This window comes from Artemia sp. Qi Xiang Cuo, chromosome 11, assembly GCF_049724085.1.
Source record: "Artemia sp. Qi Xiang Cuo chromosome 11, ASM4972408v1, whole genome shotgun sequence".
NCBI classification, from domain to species: domain Eukaryota; kingdom Metazoa; phylum Arthropoda; class Branchiopoda; order Anostraca; family Artemiidae; genus Artemia; species Artemia sp. Qi Xiang Cuo.
In genome coordinates, this window is record NC_142804.1 from 35906732 (window position 1) to 35922823 (window position 16092).

General features: G+C 38.8%; 1 protein-coding gene across 1 annotated transcript in view; it reads right to left on the bottom strand.

Annotated features, from left to right (window-relative positions):
* LOC148946933 (uncharacterized) overlaps positions 1 to 16092 on the bottom strand; it is an 87767-nt gene that overhangs the window by 14739 nt on the left and 56936 nt on the right. Inside the window, exons 4-5 of the mRNA XM_089096462.1 lie at positions 9921 to 10091; positions 3047 to 3178 (exon numbers count right to left, since the gene is read on the bottom strand). Coding sequence (XP_088952588.1) covers positions 3047 to 3178; positions 9921 to 10091 — 303 coding nt within the window. The remainder of the gene's footprint in view (positions 1 to 3046; positions 3179 to 9920; positions 10092 to 16092) is intronic.

A 16092-nucleotide genomic window follows, 5' to 3' on the forward strand; every position in this document is an offset into this window, starting at 1 on the left:
CCAAGGGCATAACTTATAACCCTTGCCCTGAGGACTGGGGAGATTTTTTATCCTTAAAGACCTAATTTCCAGACTTTTTCAAATACGTTAAACAAAATGGCTATCTCAAAATTTTGATTGGAAGTATTTGGTGACATGATGGACGTAGGGGGGGATCATTAGCCCTCTGATCACTTGCAACTAATTTAAAAGGCACTAGTCCTCTCAATTTCCAATCGAATGAGCCTTTTTTGAAGCTTCTACAACAAAACTGTCTATAAAAACCTTATATACCCCAAGGGCATAGCTTACGACCCTTGTCCTGAGGGCTCTGGGGGGTGTAATTCCCAAAGACATAATTTCCAGACCTTTCAACTAAGTTAAACAACATGACCATATCAAAATGTTGATCGGAAATGTTTGCGTAAATGATGGGAGTGGGGGAGGGGGTGATTCTCCCTCCGATTACCTTCAACTATTTAAAAAGGGCAATAGCCCTCTCAATTTTCAATCGAATGAGCCCTTTTTGAAGCTTAACGATAACGCTTCCTATATAAACCTTATAGGCCCCCAGGGCATAACTTACAGCCTTAGCCCTGAGGGCTGTTGGGGGGGGGATGTCATACTCGAAGACATAATTTCCGGACCCTACAACTACGTTCAACAAAATGGCTATATTTGAATGTTGATCGAAAGTATGTGGGGAAATGATGGGCATGGGGGGGGGGCATTTGCCCTCCAATCACTTTTGACTATTATTAAGGGCACTAGCCCTCTCAATTTCCAATTGAATGAGCTCTTTTTGAAGTTTCTACGTCTACAATTTCAATAAAAACCTTGTATGCCCCCTGGGAATAACTTACAACCTTTGCCCTGGGGGCTGTGGGGGTTTGTCACCCTCAAAGACATAATTTTTGGACCTCTTAACTACATTGAACAAAATGGCTATCTCAAAATTTAGATTGAATGTGTTCGGGAAAATGGTGGGTATGAGAATGGGGTTATTTGCCCTACAATTACTTTCGACTATTGAAAAGGGTACTAGCGCTTTCGATTTCCAATCGAATGAGACCTCTTTGAAGTTTTTACGACGCCGCTTTCTATTAAAAGCTTATATACCTCCAGGGTATAACTTAAAACCCTTGCCCTGAGAGGTGTGGGGGATTTGTCATCCTCAAAGACATAATTTCCAGAACTTTCAACTACGTTGAATAAAATGGCTGTCTCCAAATTTTGATTGGATGTGTTTGGGGAAATGGTGGGCGTAAGAGGGGGATTGCCCTCCAATCACTTTCTACTATTAAAAAGGACACTAACCCTTCCAATTTCCAATCCAATGAGCGCTTTTTGAAGTTTCTACGCCGACGCTTTCTATAAAAACCTTATATGCCCCCAGGGCATAACTTACAACCCTATCACTGAGGGCTCTGGGGAGAGTGTTATCCTCAAAGACATAATTTTTGGACCTTTCCACTACGTTGAACAAAATGCCTATCTCAAAACTTTGATTGGATGTGTTTGGGGAAATGGTGAGTGAGAGAGGAGTGTTAGTTTTCTTCCAATCACTTTCAAATATTAAAAAGGGCACAAGCCCTTCCGATTTCCAGTCGAATGAGCCCTTTTTAAAGTTTCTACGATAACTCCTTCCATACCAAGTGCCCTGGTCTAAAACCAAAAAAATAATAATAATAATACATTATGCCAACAGCTCTCTTTACTTAGGCAGCGCTATTGCGCTGCCTATGAAACAATAGGCAAAGTTCATAGCTTGCAGCCCTTCCCCCGGGTGCTGTAACGGGTTAAGTCATCCTCAAAGACGTAGTTATTAGATCTTTTCACTATGCTGAACAAAATGGATATGTCAAGATTTAGATCGGACAACTTTGGGGAAAAAAGGGGCGTGGGAGGAAGGCTAGCTACCCTTCAATAGTTTTGGTTACTTAAAAAGGGCACTAGAACTTTTGGTTTTTCGATCAAATAAACCCTTTCTCGATCTTCACTGATTCGATACAATCAGCCCTGGGAAAGACAAACATAAAAACAAATAAACACGCATGCATTATCTTTCTTCTGGCAAAAAAAAGGCAAAATTCCATGTTTTTGTATATAGGAGCCTGAAACCTCTACAGTAGGGTTCTCTGATTTGTTGAATCTGATAGTGTGATTTCCATTAGGGTCACTTGAAGTTTTGGAGGTGTTTCCCCCTTTTTCAAAAACTGTGCAAATTTTCTCAGGTTCGTAACTTTTGATGGGTAACATTAAACTTGATGAAATTTACGTATTTTGAATAAGCGTCAAATTTTGATTGTTTTGATCAAGATTCTATTTCTTAGAGTTTCGGTTACTATTGAGATGCACCGCTCCTTACTTAGGTTTCCTTAACATGAACTTTTCAATTCCCATAACTTTTAATTTAACGGAAATTCATAATAGATGCTTCACCTAAGCATACTTTATAAAGTTGATTTTTGCGGTGTATAGAATTTAGAACAACCTGAGTAATCCTTGGTTTCCTAGGGAATTTTGCCCTAGCCTTTTTAGGTCTTCTAAGAGGGCATGTCTCATTTAATGCCTTTGTAAGTATTCTGATAAAAATATCATGCGCAACAGATGAGATATCTTCTTCGACTACTGAAGAAAAATCTATATTACCCATTCTTATCTCACTTTTTTTTTAGTTATCGTCTCTTAAATCACAGAACAGTTTTTTTTTATTTAATAGATCCTTTTTATTTATCATTCCACAGGAATTCTTTAGTTTACAAATAATAAAAAAGATGGTCTGATCCATCTGTAATTAAAACATTAGCATACGAACATTCAGGTTGCTTTCGATCCACAAATAAATTATCAATTACCGTCGCAGAAAACTTAATTTTCCACCATTCTAAAGAAAACATATCCATTTTGTTAAGTGATATGATATTTTAGTTTATGCGCGGCGGGAGGGTCATCAAGGCTCTTCTTTAGACGATGTACTTGAAAAAAAATACGGTCGGTTCGGATCATTGTTGTAATCAAAGTTCTTGAAAGGAAGATAAAAGCAAAAATCTGGTTTCTTACTTACGTCCCTTGGGGTGCATTTGGCAGCATCGTATCTTTCAATTATGAGAAGAGCCTTCTCGTAAATGTGTTTCCAATCTGACTGATACGGAACTGAATCCCTTCCACATTGGAATTGCTTCTCAATCACAAAATCCTGAAATAGGGCATCATCGGCCTCTTAATAAATGCATTTAATTAAACACATTTTTTTCAGTATGTATCATTTTAATGATACACTAACCATTGCGAGTTCCTTCAACCTTTGCACGACAGCAATCAGATCTATTTGAAACATGTGTGGTAAGAGCATTGAGATAAGGGGACAGAGGAGACAGATTTTCAAAAAGTTTTTTAATTCCGCACAATCATACAAATCTCCTTATGCTTTTACATTTTGGCAAGTGAACTTAAAATGAACGAACTTTGCATGTTTCGAACGTGTACTAACAGGAGGTTCTTCCTATTTATGCGTTAAAAGTTATTATTTTTTTTTTAGAATTTGTGCCTTTATTGACAGAGCTCACACTTCCCTCACTGTTCACCACGAACTGTTTGATCCAGAGCTCTATTAAATGTGATGGTGGCTGCAACCCTCTAGACACCACACACTACGGTCAAGTTAAATTCCTGTATAGGAGTCCTTCAAGAATGACAGCAATCCTTGAAAAGCTGCAAAACTTAAATACTTCCTGGGAGGGCGCAGTTTGAAATTTCAGATGGGTTTTACGGTCATAATGTTCAATTTTTGACTTGACAAAGACTCTTCGTCTTTTCTTCGGAATTATCTTGTTTTAGTGAATGTCTTACATACAACCAAACACTGTAACTGTACGTATATCAGCAAAGCCTTCCGTATTTTTGTAGATAGGGGCTTGAAACCTCTCTTCTATGATTATTATGCAAAGTGTCTTGTATTGAAAACTTTTTGTGTGAAACTTTACCCTTAAGAATTTTGCCATATTGGAAATTATAAAAAAAAATGGGATTGATCTTTTGATGTGTCTATTGTACTCAAAATTTGTTTTGAAAGTCATCGCTACCATTCGCACAGGTTACTCTTTACTTGGAATTCACACTACAAACTCTTTGAGAGTACCGTAATAAGTGGAGAGCTCCCCTCCCCTCACCACTCATGTTGCACACCTAGCCCAAACATATTCCCACAAGTGAGGGAAGTTATGGGATAACCTCCGTTATATTGATCTGAAGGACATTTCTTGGAAAGTTGACGTTTACCCCCATCACCCCTCATATAGATATACTGACATCCATCCTAACAGTTGGCAAAAAACTTAACGACCAAACGTAATACTGAATACGTAATGCTGTAATACTGAACGATCGTTAGCATTATGCACAATAATTAGAGTATTATTTATAATTAACAAACAAACACTTCAACCACCAGAAGTCAAACTTGCTAATGCTAAATACTTTTTAAAAAAAAATAACTTACACTAGCTACTAACTAAGAAGAAAGATGTAAGAAAAATATATTAATAAAAGAATTAAATTAATATAATGAAAATAATATGCATGAATATAGAGAGGCTCATCCGTTCCTCAACCTGGTGCAAAGCGTCAATTACTACATGGCACAAACGGTCTGCATTAGCCGTTCATTCAGTGTGGACTCTTTTTTGCGTTAGAGACGAATGTGTCAACCAGTGACAGAATGGCCAACGAGATCAGGCGGATGTTTACACAGTATTTTTATGATTTTATATAGTTCATATATTTCATAATCTTCTTTCGGCAGCATTTTGGCGCACTGCCAGTCAAAATCATTTTTGTTGTTTTTTTTACACAAAATGCTAAAACTCGGCGCTTTAGGGGTACAGTGTTGCTTGAATAGGGCACTAAAACTTTAAATTTCTGTCAGAATAAGCCCTCTACTACGATTCGAAGACCACTTTGCTCGATACTATAATCCCTGGTAAAAAAAAAAAGCACGAATAAGCGACTAATCCTGCTCGGGGAGGTAGAACTTATGGAGAACCGTCAGTCAACAAAATTCCCACGAAACACCAAGGAATAATGTTGAATCAAAGTAAAACAACTTATGCTACGGCGTTCCTGACAGGCGATGCGTCAAGGCTTCCGGGGACCTTGGCGAAAAGTGGGCAAGTCGGTACAACAACAACATCTTTAAAGATGATGAAGAGGGCTTGCGACCTGGAATATATGTTCGCTAAAATGTGACGTGACGCAGGCTTTTACAGCCAAAAAATTCTACCGATACAACCAAGACATCCTGTGGCTCTCTGAAACAAGATTGAATGACCAAGGTAAAACCACGATCAGTGACCCAGAAATGGCTGACGTGTGTCATTTTTAAAACTCTTGCTCTAGCGATGTATCTAGACTTCACGGTGTCGGATTCATCCTCAGTGAGAAGACCAAATCATCAGTGCTAGACTGGGATAAAGTCTCCATCCGAATAGCGAAGATCCGACTGCACGGACACCCTTTCAACGTGACTGTAATAGCAGCGTACTCACCTACACGAGACTCCCCTGACCACCTGAAAGATCACTTCTATGACGAATTACAGGCGGTCCTTAACAAGTGTCCTAGCCGAGACCAGATTGTGATTAGAGGGGGGATTTCAATACAAGGGTAGGATCCTGTTCTGACTCAGCAGAAAATGGTAGTATTGGACCACACGGACGCAGACGTTGTGTGAATGGTACAAAATTGCTTCAGTTTGTAATACATAACAAGCTATCCCTTATGAACACTTTTTTCCAACACATAAATGCTCATACGTTCATGTGGAGATCCTGAGATGGCCGCACACTTGCACAACTTGATTATCTAACGATAAGAAAAATATGGCAATCCTCTGTCCTTGACTGCATGGCATGAAGGGGCAGATGCTGGCTCGAAAAATGGGTCCAACCATTACCTTGTCGTAGCTGCACTACTCCAGAAGCTGTCAGCAAGGAGAATATCACGCCCCACGTATAAATATGATACAAAGAAGCTAGAAATCCCAGCGACTAAGGCTGAGTTTGATTTCGAGCTAAGCAACAGGTTCGAAGCTCTCACCGTCCTCTGAGATCAGAATGACGATTCGAGTGCCGACAATCTAGAACGGTCGTGGCAAAAAATTAAAACAGCAAAACAAGAAGAAGCCTTATAGATACTCCAAAAACGAGCTAAAAACCACAAGAAGTGGTGCACTGTAGAGACACTTCAGGCACTCTTGGACAAGTCGAAAGCTTCTCACGATCGGGAAGAGTTCAAGCGGCTTCGGAAGAAAGCTCACAGACTAGCAAGGAGGGACAAGAAAAGATACTGAGCGAATGTTGCAACAGGACTGGAAGGAGCGGCCAGAAGAAATGATACCCGTAAGCAATACCAGATCCTTAAGGACCTCAAGAGAACGGGAAATCTAACAGCTGAAAACGTAAAGAGGACGGACGGTACAGTAATAACCGACAGACGAGAAAGAAGGAATCGATGGGCAGAACACTTCCAAGATCTCCTAAATAGACCTAACCAGCTCTCCCAGACTCCTCTACCACCGGACAATGAACTTGAACCCTCCCAACCGCAAAATCAGTACCCCGTCGACATTTCCCCATCTAAGTTTGAAGAAGTAATAAAACAAAGCAAGCCCATCTCTACAAAGCAAGCCCATCCTTGGCCAGCACACTCACGGACCTCCTCAAGATGATCTGGAAGAGCGAGTAAGTCCCCCAAGATTGGAGGGATGCAACTATCATTCCATTGTTCAAGAAGGGTAACAGGAACGACTGCAAAAACTATCAAGGCATATCGCTCATGGACAAGGCTGGAATGATTTTCGCCATTGTCGTCGTAAACAGGTTTAGAGCCGAAAGAGAGCGAAAAACCAGGAAAAATCAAGCTGGCTTCTGCCCCGGAATGATATGCGCGGACCACATTTTCTCACTTCAGATCCTCCTACACTAGTGCTCTATCCACAAACAAGAAACCACTACTATCTTTTTAGATTTTATAGCGGCATTCAACTCGGTGCTTCGCCCGCTACTATGGGAAATCATGCTGGAAGACAGACTCCCACCGAAGCTGGTGAGCCTGATGAAAGCATACTATGAGAACACGCGTAGAAACATCCGCGTGTACGGGGAGCTCACAAAGCTCTTCGAAATCACCTACGGCGTGCGACAAGGATGCCCAGCTTCCCCGATCCTCTTCAACTACATAATTGATTGGGTCTTCAAAAATTCCATAAGTTCGAAAGACGGAATTGAGCTGACCCACGATGAGAAGTTAGGGCACATTGAATGCACAGACGGCGGCACACTCCTCGCTGAATCAAGTGCCCAAGCCATGGAAATGTTGCAGAGATTGGCAAATAGCACTAGCCTGACAGGCCTGGCCATCAGTGTCCCCAAAACCAAGCACCTTTCCATAGATAGAAATTCGTTAATCTCCATAAACAGACAACAAATTGAACAGGTAGAAGAACCCAGATACCTCGGGTAACTGATTGATATCAAGGGTGGGGCCTCATATGATATCAAGGCCAGAATAAGCAAGGCATTGAGCACCTTTGGCCAACTGCGTAAGTCATTATGGTCCAGAAGAGAGATCAGCCTGGAGACCCAACTTCGAGTCTACGTGGCGTGTATTTTCTCTATCCTGCTGTATTGATGCGAAACCTGGCCGCTAAAGGCAGAAAGAAAAAGCTCATTCAACATCTTGGACCAGAGGTGCTTAAGAACCATTTGCAACCTCAGACTTAGCCAAAGGATAAGCAACGATCAACTAATGCAAATGTGCAATCAGAATCATTCATTATCCACTATGATCAAGAGCAGAAGGCTCAAATGGTTTGGGCACGTTATGTGGGCCCAAGTTAGTACTGACCGGTCGGTCCCTTGAATTTAAGCCCCTCCCCCACCGGAAGAAATGGCAAGGTGGCCAAACTAGATCTTGGCATGCCACAATGAAGAAAGACTTCGAGCCTTCGGGAGGTTTCAGGAAGTACTGACGCAATTGGGATAAATTGTGGTTGGAAACCATCCGCCCCCAAACAGAAGACCGAAGACAGTGGCAGAATATGGTCCATCATACCCTCGGTGCCGAGTTGGGCTGAACAGCCTGTGCCTCACCACAAGTACAAGTACAAATAAGTAAGTCTTGGTACTATTTTGATTAGAATCGCTTTTTTGCAGCACAAAATACCAAAAATCGACATTTTAAAGAGGCGCAAATTTTATTGTTGCTAATAGGCACTACAACTTTAGATTTCTGTTTGAATGAGCCCTCTGCTTAGATTCGATGACCATTGGTTTGATAGTATAGTCCCTGAGGGGGGATCACAAACACGAGACCACCGTTCTACATATTTTGTGATCTATGTATGATGAGTAAATTTTATAATCAATACGTTTTAATGTTTGAATTCGGCGCGGAAAGCAAACATTTGATGCTTTTTTATTTTTCAATGATTCGGTTTGTATTGGCACGAAGTGCCTTTTGCTTACCGTTCATCATCACAAACAATTTGACCAAGAAGCTCAGCACACATGAAAGAACACAACTTTGTCAGAAATGAAACACAGTTTGTAAAAAATGTCCTATCTCCGTTTATGTAGAAGAACTTTGTCTTAAGGAATACAACAAATACTATGAGAGAGCATGGATTCAAATGGGAAAGTAAAATTCGTAGATGATTCGAGCATCCTAAACAAAAGTGTAGACATAATGAATTAATTTCTGGAAGTTTTGAGGGCCAAGGGTACATCAACAGGTTCAAAAATTAATGTTAGGAAGACTAAGTCGCTTAGACTAGAAATGAATGGAGGTGAAGAGGTGTTGTTAGATAACAATAAGATCAATCAAGCAATTGTCTGTGCGGTATCGTTAATAAAGATGGTTGATATAAAAAGTAGAAAAAGGCAAGGACAGTTGCATTTATTTTTCACAGTTGGAAAAGTTGGGAAGAATAGGAAAGTGATTCTACGAACCAAGATTAGTTTATTGGAAGCTATGGTAATGACTGTTATCAAGAATTGCTCTGAAACATGAGCACTTCGAAAGGCAGAGACGGATTTGTTAAATATTTTTAGAGGGACTGACTAAGGATAGTTCTAGGTATCCGTAAGACTGATCTTATGTCAAACAAATGCAATTCTATTCCACTTACTAGGGATTATATGAACTACAGTTCACTATGAGAGAACGTCTTAATACGTTCTACGCATGAAGAATGACAGATAGCCAAATATTGCTCTTTTTGGGTCACCTGTCTGAGGTTGAACGAGAAACAGGTCACCCTAAATGGGATGGGAAGATGTCATAAGGGAAGGAAACACTTTAAGAAAATCCAAACTTCATAGGAGGGGGTAAAGAGTGAAGCTTTGAATCTGATTGTGGTGGAGGAGTGTATGCAGCTGTGTTGACCTCAGACGGCTTGGTGCTGCCGTCAATTGCTAATACTAATAGTGAATTGTCAGGATAAGAGCCTTACCTTTCTGAAAATTTCACAGCAAAAATTTTGTCACTCGGAGATTCGAACCTCAATTCAAGATGAAATTTGGGATCAACTCAAGTTTTACCACTCATTTTAAGCAGATAATCAACCTTAGATAGGCCTTGGAGCACATATAGGACTTTTAAGGCATAGATAAAAAATCATTTAGTCGACTTTATTTTCTTGAATAGGACTATAGTTATCAGGTGACCAATTTTTTAGAAAACTCTACATTATGCATAGTTATTCTTAATCAGCATAATAATATCTTTTCTTTTATCTATTTTGTTCATATAATACTTTATTGATAAGATAATTGTAAATTAAGCTTACAACAATGAAATACAGGTTATAGACACAGTTTTTTACATTTCCAGCCCTTATAAGTTTGGCCTTAGAACTTACACATTTATTCAGGGCAACTCACCGTATCAGAAAAGTCCTGAGCATACCCATAATAAAGTGTATTCCTGCAAAATCCCTTCGCGTCTCTTGCACGAGAAGACAAAGCCTTCAATACACGTTCAACATAGCTGTATGTAGAGCGAGAAAAACTGGAACGTGAGCGATAATACGATGTTTGGCGTTTACTTAATTCCTAAAAATGAAATGTTCAAATAGAAAAAAAAGGAAACAACTAAGTTTAAACAAATGATTTTGTGACAAAATATGCGATCAAAGCTCAATAGAAAAAAAACGCTTAGCGACAATTTAATACAGTACTTTATAAAAAAAAACGCATTGACTTAAATACCTTAAATACAAATAAAATATATTTAAATATAATTGAACCATCACTTACCAATGTGCGTCCATTTTATTGGGGTCGTAAACACGATAAGATGCTAATTTCTCAAGGAACATACAGATAAAAAAGAAGCATAAGACGTTAAAATAAAAATCCTCAAAAACGTATTTTGTTTATTAGCCCTAAATCTCAAACATGTTTTCAATCCTAATTTCAAAAGCTGAAAATAGTATACAACAGGAATATTTAAACTGTAATTATTTTACTAACACTCTCTTATACAAAAAATAATAACCCACCGATGGGAAGGGATTAAGACTCATTCCAAAGCAGACAAGGCCGAAAAATCTCCCCTCCAGAAAATCCTCCTCCCTGGAAAATTCCTCACAAAATGTAACAGAAATATAGTTCGTAATATTTTTGTTCCAATATTCCACTCGAGAAATTTCGGATGGAACACACAATAGTCGCTGTAGTTGTGGGTAATTTTGACTTTGTTAAAAAGTGTGATTCTGATGTGATTCAGGGATTTGTCTGAAATATAGAAATGGTCATTTTGGAGTTCTGAGACAAATTTAAGTTTTTCAAGCATAAAAGTGTTAGCTATGTCTCAAACTTAATATCTGTAAATGTGCAGTATGCTACCTTTGTACTTATGTGCAATATAAGTACAATTTGCACGTCCTTATGCTACACTAAACGTACAGTGTACTTATGCTACCCTTCCAGTAGGGAATCCACCAAGACTAGTCTCACTCACCATCCATGGTTTCACCAACAGTCTTCTTCTTTGAGGACCGTTGATCTTCCGTGAACCCCCCCCCGCCCCGCAGAAATCCCCCAGAAAATTCCCCCACACGTGAAATTTAGCAACCAAAGACAAAGTACAAAATAGGTACCTCAAAATGTCGATCAGATGTCCTAAAGAGCAACAAAAGAAACAGATTTCAAAAATATTTTTAGGACAGGGGCTGGTTTGTCTCCAATCGCTTTCGACTAAAAAAAGGACTAGAACTTTCAATTTCCGATCAAATGAGCATACTCAGAAGTTTCTACGACCATCAGGGGAAGGTTGGGGACAATGAAGGGGAATCTCCCTCCTATATGGATTCAGGGGAGTTTGACCCCCCCCCTCCCCACCGCCCCTGTAATGTTTGTCCGACTTGCAAAAACATAATAAAATGCATGAAAACACATTTTTGATGCGTTTTTTAAAGCTTTTTTGTAAAATTTAAAACTTATTCAACAGAAGTACAGTTCATTGAAAATTTTGACTAAACATCCAAATCCTTGCCCAATATTTTACTTACAATCCAATACTTGAATTCTCTAACAGAAAACTGAAAAAGCGGGGAGCTACCAACCTATTAACAATCATTGGTAGATACGCCTTACCAGCATCAAATCTTGGATTTATTGGACTGGTAGCCAATATCATATCTTGGTGAAGCCTGGGTGTGATTTGACAAACGACCAGAAATTAAGTTAAAAAAAAACTTTTTTAAACTGGAAGTAAGGAGTAACATTAAAACTTAAAACAAACAAGAATTATTCCGCATATGAGAGGGGCTACCCCCTCCTCGAATGCTAAAGTTGAACTTTTTATCACAAATCCTAAAAACTACTACTGTAGCACAAGGGCCGTAGAACTGGAATAAGAAACGTTTTTAAAACACTATAGTCCTTGCCCCAGGGGCTGGAAGGTGGGTCGTCAAGCCCGGAGGCAATGGTGTTTAACCTTTGGACTAGTTTGAACAAAATCGGATGCGTTTGGGGAAAAAACCGTGTGGGAGAAGCTTGTTGCCCTACAATCACTTTTGATCCTTATAAACGGCACTAAAGCTCTTAATTTGTAATCGAATGAGACCCCTCTAAAGTTCATACGACCATCCCTTCCATATGAGGTGCCTCTGAGAAAAAAAAAATATTAATATTAATTCATTGAACCCTTATGGCTCTTTACTTTAGGCAACGCTATAGCCTTGTCTCTGACTTAAACAGGTGAGTATAACTTTCAATTGTCCTTCTAATGAACATCCAAAATTATCCAGGAGAATATGGGAGGGGGATTTTTGGTAGGGGTATTTCTGCAGGGAATTTTACACGAGTGGGAATTTTCCGTGAGGGAAACTCTCTGAGGGTGAAATTTTCCATAGGAGGAAGTTTTCTGGGGAGAATTTTCCGCGAGAGGGAGTTTTTAGGAGGAAAATTGACGGGGGGGGACGCCGAGACCTGTTCGGTTTATAGTATATAATATTATAAACTACATTTCTGCAACATTTTGTGAGGTCAGCGGTATATTACATACGGTATTTATTTGAGAAACGACAACATAATCAGGATTAGACAATAACTTACTTTTTATCACATAATTTGCATGGAAAATATTTTTTTTTTTTGCAATATATTGAAGTTTTTTTGCAATATACTTTTTTTGCAATTTACACTACCGCTTATGGCTAAAGATAAACCGCGACGCATGATTACTAAATCCTCTTATGAGGAAAACAAAAATACATTACATTGTTTAACCCCAATGATTAAAACAAAACCTTGTTTGTCATCTATTAGCTGTTGATATGTAGCAATATTCAGCATTTCGATTCCACCGTCCGGGATTAATCCCGGTTTTTCCGGGATTTTTTTTGCAGTCCGGGATTTTTTTTGCAGTCCGGGATTATTTTTTTTGTCCGGGATTTTCGGGAATTTTTGTTATTAAAACCGGGATTTTTAGCTAAAAAACGGGATTTTTGCTAAAAACCAGGATTCTTTCATTAAAAAGAGATTTTCAACGATATTGGCAGATAATCTACTATTTTTTTCTGTATGATATCACGAATATTCTCTGTTTTCGTTAGTTCCCTCTGGGTTTATGCTTGTTCACTGGGGCGATGATTTTTTCGTTCGGTATTTGGCTTTTGAAAATTTGACACCAATGTAACGACAAGCGGCGAATTCAAACAAAAACAGCAAGAGTTTTTTTTTTTGTCACTGTAGTTCATTTTGCCCCGTGTAATGCATCGGGAAAAGTTAATCTCAGAAAAGGTGATTAAAAAGCGTATGGCATTATACTTATTCTGTTCGCAAGGATACTTATTTAGAAAGGATGTTTTTGTAAGACAAATGATGGTTCCGCTGTCCGCTTCTTGATTGGCGACACTTTTGCTAAACAGAAAAGCAGGTATGGTAAAAGGGAAAGGGACGTGTGGAGACGTGATAAAAGGAAACTTTTACAGCTTGCCAAGCCACAATGAATATTAGCGCGTCCGGACTATCGATTTTCTAGAAAATAGGACAGAAATCTGAGAATCTAGAGAGGTGTTCCATCCCATTTTTCCGTTTTCTGGGCAGGAAGATTCAGAAGGTCAGAAAATGGAAAAATGGGACGGAAGTGGTAGTGTGGACAGTTTTTTTGGAAAAAAAAATGCCAGAAGAAGGAGACGATTAGACACGATAAGTGGTAAATCAAAATAGTATTCTAAAATGGTTTTGAATAGAAAAAAGGTAAATTGTCTAACTGAGGCTCTAAATTTGTTTTCTATAGGTTTTGACTCAGAAAAACAGATTTGATGAGGATAACGCCGATAAATTTGTACAAATATCTTCTGAAAAAAACACCAAGTTTCTGAAAAAACTGCCTAGTCTGGATGACTTTTCATTTTTCCAGATTTCCGTCCCATTTTCCAGAAATCGGATAGTCTGGGCGCGCCATATGGCTGCAAAGCGTGACATCAGTTATTTGGTGGGAAATTCAAATAACGATGAAACGAAATAACGAAATAACGATTCCGGGATTTTGTTAGAAGTTAATCGGGATTTTATTTTTGAGCTGGTGGCAATTCTGTCCACATTATTTCATACTAGAAAAAAGTGAAAGGGGTCTCGATCCTGGTACGGTTCCATGTAACACTGCTTTGTCTGGACGGTCATTATCTACCCAGTCCTCCTTGTATCTTTTTCAGTGAATCCCATTAACAACACCTTCCTTAGGAATGATTTAAAAAGGTTTGTTCAGCCCTATCCATTCCAAAGGTGGCAGTCAAAAGAGCCATTTTTAATGCATACTGTGTTCAAAAGCGACATATTTAGTCCCAATTTAGAAAAAAAAATGGATAGGAGTCAAAATTACATCTCACAAGGGTACTTTTTATCCCTCTTGACTTTGCCACGATACAAGTTCCCTATGTGGCATTACCTCATCTGACCATTCATCAATGTTTGTAATCAAACTTATATCTTTTCAGCATTTTCCCTTTAGAATACTTTCTTTCAGAGGGACTTACGAATATACAATTTGAATACTTCTTAAAAAAAATTTTTGACGCCACTACGTTTTTGCTGAATATCTCCAATGCGTTTTATCTTTGTTTTTCTTTAAATTTGTAGAAAATTCGGCATTGAAAAAATAATTACTGACTATTTAGCATTTTAACAAACGCCAATTAAAAGGCTGGGGTAGGACCAGAGCCATTTTTTTGCTTTTCTAGGGTATTTCAAATCAATGGCATTACCGTAATTACCAGAGCTATCCCCATTTGAAGGCAAACTTGAGCCTCTTATAAATTTGTCATTGCAAATACCAAAATCCAAGTTATAAAATACTAAGTGCATAAGTGGTTAAAACAGTAATTTACGAAGGTATCCTATATGGTTTTTCTTAAGTCGAGCTAATTCTAGCTTATTCACATATTTTTTGGATTTAAGCCCTGTGAAGAGAAAATGTATTCTGTCAAAGGTTAAAAGTTGATTTTCATGAAAATTATTATATACACCCTTTCGCTTCATATTTGATAATACTGCTAGCAGCACGAGACATTGTGAAGGTTTTTTTCCTTCTTAAAAAAAAAAAAAAAAAAAAAAAAAACTAATCAACGCTGTTGCACCTATCTTTAATATGAGCCATGGATTTCCTTTTTGATTCAGTGACAACACTGTAACAAATAATATTACGAAAACCTTGAAGCCTTGTATGTGTAAAGTGTCCTTCGGCATTAAAAGTATTCTCAGAATAACCTAGCTCTCAACATACCGTAGTACCAGATGCCCCAGATGTCAACATGATTGTTGATGCGTAAACTTAATATCTTCAATGTCAGATGACCTAAATGACCTATTTCGATGACCTAAAGTATATTCAAACAGGCGGAATAGAGTCATATATGTATATTTGTGTGTTTTAGCCCTTAGTAGAAAAAGTCTGTTGAGAAACAGTCCTGTTGATAAATGTGCTCGTTGTGCCGGTAATCATACTGCCACTAAGGAAACGCCTTGCCAAAATAGCCCCAAATGTGCGAACTGCAACGGTGATCATACATCCTTTAGTTTGAAATGTCCAGTGCTCAAGTCTCGCGTTTCGAGTAGTGCCCGAAAATGATGCAGTCCCTTTCAGCTGTCTCGTACAACATAAATGGTACCAGAAGAAAAGAGCATGTTATTGACGAACTTGCATGTAATTATGACATTGTCTGTTTGCAAGAACACTTATTATCGTCGGCTAATACAAACCTGCTAAAAAGAAGTGCTAATCACGTCGTTTTCGTATCGGCGGCACGAACTACTTTCGGACGGCCGTCGGGTGGGCTTGCTTGTATATTGAACCGGAATAGTGTTGCTTGCTACTCGCCTGTACTTTTTCACAGTGATCCTAACATTTTGGCCGTGCGGATTAACGATTTAGTGATCGTAAATGTTTACTTGCCTTGTGACAGAAAATCGGTTCAGTCTCTTAACAGATTCGCTAAGACTTGCAGTGTATTACAGAAACTTTTGGAATCCGTCTCAAATCAAGGTTATCGTTTTTTGATCGCTGGAGACTTTAACGCTGACCTGCTGTCATCGAATATTCGCTCGG